General features: G+C 44.0%; 1 protein-coding gene across 1 annotated transcript; it reads right to left on the bottom strand.

Annotated features, from left to right (window-relative positions):
• Positions 1-3,109: 3,109 nt before the first annotated feature.
• On the bottom strand, positions 3,110-5,513 carry LOC143888760 (uncharacterized). The gene is made up of 2 exons (XM_077393172.1): positions 4,334-5,513; positions 3,110-4,242 (listed from the first exon to the last, which is right to left on the bottom strand). The coding sequence occupies exons 1-2, from the start codon at positions 5,511-5,513 to the stop codon at positions 3,110-3,112; spliced, it is 2,313 nt and encodes a 770-aa protein (XP_077249287.1).
• Positions 5,514-6,000: the final 487 nt, after the last annotated feature.

The raw sequence follows: 6,000 nt of genomic DNA, 5'->3' as shown, positions 1-6,000 counted from the left end.
GACACCTTGCTGCTATTTCAATGGCATTAACATGTGACGGGGCCCATTGAAGTCTTACTTCTAATGGTTGAACCTCCATTGTCGCAGAAATGTCAAGCATCGAAGCCAGAGTAGCTAATGCATCCGCAAAGTGATTCTTCGTTCTGGACAAATGAGTGAATGTGATATTTTCGAATTTTCTGACCAGAGACTCTAGGTACGTATTATACGGGATCAACTTATCGTCTCTTGTTTTCCAGTTTCCGTTGGTTTGACAGATAATCAGAATTGAGTCCCCGAATACATCTAGGTCCTGAATGTGCAAAGCCATGGCTGCTTCCAAACCTGCAATACATGCCTCGTATTCTGCCATATTGTTTGTGCACTTAAACTGAAGCTTGATGGATATAGGGATATACTCTTTTCTTGGTGACACCAACACCGCCCCTACACCTTGGCCTCGATTGTTGACTGCTCCATCAAAGTACATCAACCACTTTGTGTCTGGAACTTCATCTTCCACAGTCATTATCTCCTCATCTGGAAACTCTGCTTTCAAAAATTCATTATTTTCTGCTGGTGAATCGGCTAACTGTTCAGCTATCACGCGCCCCTTAATTGACTTCTGTGTGACATAAGTGATATCGAACTCAGACAATAACAATAACCACCTGGCAGTTCTCCCGGTGAGGGCTGCCTTCTCGAACAAATATTTCAATGGGTATAACAAATAATGCCTCAGCTTCTGAGTAGCCCAAACCAGGGCTAGACAAGTCTTCTCAAGAATGGTATATTTCTGCTCGTACTCCAACATTTTCTTGCTGATGTAGTAAATGGCTCTTTCTCGTTTTGACTCTGGGTCTTGTTGCGCTAACATACACCCCATCGCTGTGTCAGTAACAGACAAGTACAGCAACATCGGTTGTCCTGGTATGATTGGTGACAAAACTGGTGGTAAAGCCAAACACTGCTTGATTTTCTCGAAAGCTTCTTGACACTCTTCGTTCCATTTCTTTGAAGCATTCTTCTTTAAGAGCTTGAAAATCGGTTCACAAGTCGTTGTCAACTGTGCAATGAACCTTCTCAAGTACTGGACCTTTCCTAAGAACCCACAGATCTGCTTCTCAGTCTTTGGCGGAGCCATTTCTTGAATAGCCTTGATTTTCTGCGAATCTACTTCAATCCCTCTCTGGCTGACCAAGAATCCCAGCAGTTTTCCTGACGTAACCCCAAATACACACTTATTCGGGTTGAGACGGAGCTTGAACTTTTGAATTCGCTGGAAGAACTTTCTCAATGCCCCTGCGTGCTCTTCCCTGGTCTTCGCTTTAACGATCATGTCATCAACATATACTTCGACCTCTTTGTGTATCATGTCATGCAGTAAAGTGGTAGCAGCCCTCTGATATGTTGCTCCAGCATTTTTGAGTCCAAATGGCATAACTCTGTAACAATATGTCCCCCATTGAGTGATGAAGGCCGTCTTGATCATGTCCTCAGGAGCCATCTTGATCTGGTTGTATCCCGAGAATCCATCCATAAATGAAAGGAGAGCATGGCCTGCTGTGCTGTCCACCAAGATGTCAATGTGTGGCAAAGGGAAATCATCTTTCGGACTTGCTTTGTTCAGATCTCTGAAATCCACACACATTCTGACTTTTCCGTCCTTTTTGGGCACCGGTACTATGTTGGCTAGCCATTCAGGGTATTCAACAACTTGTATAAAGCCAACATCCAATTGTTTCTGCACTTCATCTCTGACTAGCAAGTCCCATTCTGGTTTCATTTTTCGAAGTTTTTGCTTTTTCGGCCTGGCACCCGGGATTAGGGGAAGTCTATGTTGAACAATGTCTTCACTTAATCCCGGCATGTCATCATAGGACCAAGCGAAAACTTCTTTGAATTCCTTTAATAGGGCAATTAATTCCACACGCTCTTCGGGAGTTAATGTTTTGCCAATTCGAATTTCCCGAATTAGGGTTTCATCACCAATATTGATGGTCTCGATTTCCTCTTCGAATGGTTTTGCTCGACGCTGCTCCTCCTGCCTAATCATGTGTTTGATTTCAGGGGGAGTTTCGTCGGCATCCTCATTAGAGGGGGAGTATTGATAATTATTATTATCAATTTGATCAGATAAAGAAGCAGAAATTGAAGTAGAGACAGGCGAATAAAAAGAGTCTTTTATTTCATTCAAAGAAATCGAAGTTACATCTGTTGACGCGCCTTCAATGGGCTCAGTATTGAAATCTTTAAAGATCTTTACAGACTCATCAGACTGGACTATCGTATGAACAGACTCGACAGACTCAGTAGACTCAACGGAAGATGCAACGGACTCTGCATCGGACTGAACAACGGCATCAGGAAACTCCTCATCAACCGGCTCGATCACAACTGTACCTGCATCAAAAGAAACATCAGATATAGCAAACTCTATTTTTGACTTGGAAATGGACATATAGCTAGAGACAACGGACTCTTTGATAGAAACAGGACTGTACTGGATGACGACTTGGGGTATGACCTGGGAACTCCAGTTCGTGAGAGGTCCCTCGGCTGGGGTGATAAGGCTTTCAGGATCAAGGATCAGTGCATCTCCTCCGATCATGGCTACAATTGGTAACTCAACCTGGAACAGGGAATTTAGAAGACACGGCTCAAGGATATCAGCCCAATCAACCTCTGGTTCGATCTCATGAATCTGCAAACTCGGGTACTCATCTGGCAGCTCCATATCGAAAAATATCTCAAACCCTGGCAGCTCTTGCCCTGTTAACTCATCAACCCACGGCTCTGCGAACCCACAGAATGCAAAGTCATCTCCCTCTCTGCAGTACTTACCATTTCTGATCAGACTAAACGGTTTCATCGGCAGCTCTAGACCCTGGCGTCGGAGCTCGGACCATTTCCGCATGTAATTCCTCATTTCTCTAATCTCATCACGAGAAGGTTCATATCCGAGTCCGAACAACCCTTCATTCTTTCTCATTACAGGCCATTCGACTATCCCCTGATGATTGCGACCCAGACCTGCACCGGGAAGGTACCCTTGTCTACGCATCATCTTTACAACCTGGGGATTAGTGCTGGTGAGGAACAAAATCTCTTCATTCTTTGCTTTTTCAAATTATATGGCCGTGACTTCTACAGAGAACCCGGTCAGACTAACATCACCTTTCTTTTCTGAGGTACCCTCCTGCGAAATTTGGCCTACCTCTAAATCAGGATCACCCTTGACTGTTATCACCCTGTTGTTTCTGATGAACTTCAGTTTCTGGTGCAGTGAGGAAGGGATAACTCCAACCTTATGGAGCCAGGGTCGGCCAAGCAAGAGAAGGAAAGACGCTTTGATATCGAGCACTTGGAACTCTACTTCAAAAATTTCTCCTCCTATCAGAATTTCGGTTGCTAGTGTTCCAATAACATCGCGTCTGGTACCGTCATACGCCAAAATTCCTTGTTCAGAAGGGATGAAGTCACTCGGCCCAAATCCCAGGACAGTAGCAGTGGCTAACGGACATATGTTCAGCGCGGACCCATTGTCAACTAATACATCTGGAACCTTCTTCTCATTACAGATAACAGTGATTTTCAGTGGACCCGCATGATTGTGACCCTCAGATGTCAGATCTTCATCAGTGAAAGAAAGAGTCTTGGACACCTTAGCCATCGCTACCAAACCAACGAGCTCATCAGATGTGATATCTACAGAGACCTGTGCAGCATTCAACTCTCTTAGAACAACTTGACGGTGCTTTGGGGAAGCCATAAGCAAACCCCAAATTGAAATATTAGCATGGGTCTTTTTGAGTTGGCGTAAAAGATTTTCATCCTCTTCTTCGCAACTCAGCTTGCTCTGCTTCTGCGCTTCTGCGGCTCTTACAACTTCAGCTGGGTTCTCAGCTCTTAACTCGGCGGGTTTGAAAATTCGCCCACCTTGAGTAACATCGCGGACTTCGTCACATTGATCGTTCAAGAAATCAAAGTCATCATCATCAAAGCTTAGAACATACAGAGCGACATTTGGGACTTCCTCTCCATCACATTGAAGAATATAGGGACCACCAGAAGACTCGGCATAGTCATTTTCATCTCCGCCCAGCACATAAGGTTTCTCTTCTTCTACTTCTTCAACTTCCTCGCCAAATGCCAGGACAGTCAGTGAATCGAAAGCGATAGCACAAATCAAGGAAGCAGGGTCAAGAATAGGCTCTTCAGCAAAAACCGCCCCAACTGTAGGTGGAGGGCGCGCAGCGTGAGCTGGTAATGGATTCCGGGTAGTATTTGGCATAAATACAGCAATTTTTTTTCACTTCTATCATATCCTGAATTTTATGCCTCAAGGCCATACAGTTATCTGTTAGGTGCCATGTTCCTTGATGATATGCACAATGCTGATCTTCACGCCAATATCTGGGGAGAATAGGTGGGGGAAGTCTCGGTTCTAAGAGAGTGATCTTTTTGTCTCTTAGTAACTTCTTGAGAGCGACAGATAAAGGGTAAGGTAGCGGATCAAAATGCCTTGGCGCTTTCCTCATTGGCTGCTCTGTTTCTGCTACAACTCTTCTCATAGGGCGTGCATCAACCACATTGCTAACTTCAGGCTTTGAAACTACCATTGGCTTCTTTCCATTCCTCGGATCAAAAGATGACTTCGCCAGAGAACCCTTCAGCAACGCATCTTCAGTTATGGTTCCTATTTTGATCAAGTGATTGAAATCAGAATAATATTGCGTCGCCATGAAGTGGTAGTACTGCGGAGACAAATTCTTCATCACAATTTTGATCTGATCTTCTTCAGAAGGGCGGTTAGTCATCTGGGCCGCTTTTCTCCTCCATCTTCTTACAAAAGAGGTAAACGTTTCCTGAGGTCCTTGCTTGATCGCTTTCAGATCCCTCTTCGTAACTTCAATTCCTTCTTCCATCGAAAATTGCTCAACAAACTTGTTAGCAATTTCGTCTAAAGTTCCAAGCTCTTCGGGTTTCAGATGAAGGAACCACTTCTTAGCTACTCCTGTCAGAGACATCGGAAATACCTTAGCGATCTGCTCTGGAGACAGCCCATACCCTTTTAGATTTGAAATGAACGACCTCAGATGACTCCACGGGCACCCCGTCCCATCATATTTATCAAAATCTAGCATTCTGAATTTTGGAAGAAGAGTGACACCAGGGAAAAGGGAAAAGTCAGACATATTTATCTTCTTTGGGCCCTTAACTTGCATGCTTTCAACTTGCTGAGTCAACTTTTCAACTCTATCAACTAATTCCTTCTCTTTGCCTGGCTTGACTGATTGCGGGAGACAGTTCTCCTCTACATACTGCTCGTCATAGAAATCATTTTCAGGAGAGATGACAGACTGAACAAGGCCTGGAATCACATTGGGAGGATTCTGGACGACAGGTTGTTTCGAGGTAGCGGTCCTCTCACTTTTCAACTGAGTAACCTCTTCCTTGAGGGTAGATACCTCTCTTGTAAGGTTCCTCATCATGTCCCTCATTTCAGCTAACATCTCGTTTGACTCGGCCATTTGGTTAAGACGAGGGGAGACAAGTGGAAATAAAGCTGGTGAGATAGGTGAAGAAGATCTACGACTTAGTCTCGACGTAGAAGATTGTCGGGACCAAGTAGGCTGTGAAATGGTAACTTTTTTCGAAGCAATGGCTATTGCTTAACTCAGACTCCTGAAATGGAAGTAAGAACACTAATTTAAATTAAGAATCAGAAAGAATGTTATGCACAAATTGAAACGAGGGATAATACAAACACATCTCTCCTCTAGGTAAGAACCAGCCGTACAACAATTGTAAGAAGGGTCATGACGGCCCATCAAACCTAAACGGATAACCATCACACTTAGGGTGTTTCAGATAAAAATCCGACAGCATAACGGCCTTACAAAAGGATCATGGCATGGTAAACTCATGGTTTATCACTAACAGTAAAGCATAAAGCCATACTCAGAAGGTTTAAAAAAAAATCTGGCAGCATGACGGCCCATAGAAGGATCATGGTAA

The sequence above is a fragment of the Tasmannia lanceolata genome, unplaced genomic scaffold (genome assembly GCF_043159265.1).
Source record: "Tasmannia lanceolata isolate RefF3 unplaced genomic scaffold, GAP_Taslan_0.1 ptg000012l, whole genome shotgun sequence".
In the NCBI taxonomy this organism is placed as follows: Eukaryota; Viridiplantae; Streptophyta; class Magnoliopsida; order Canellales; family Winteraceae; genus Tasmannia; species Tasmannia lanceolata.
This window is presented reverse-complemented; position numbering and strand designations above follow the sequence as displayed.

What these genes read in the sequence shown, in the direction of transcription:
- LOC143888760 (XM_077393172.1), bottom strand. Translation starts at nt 5,513, where the DNA reads ATGGCCGAGTCAAACGAGATGTTAGCTGAAATGAGGGACATGATGAGG. An exon ending in ATGGCACCTAACAGATAACT is followed by an intron (nt 4,243 to 4,333) that starts GTATGGCCTTGA and finishes ATCCATTACCAG; the next exon opens with CTCACGCTGCGCGCCCTCCA.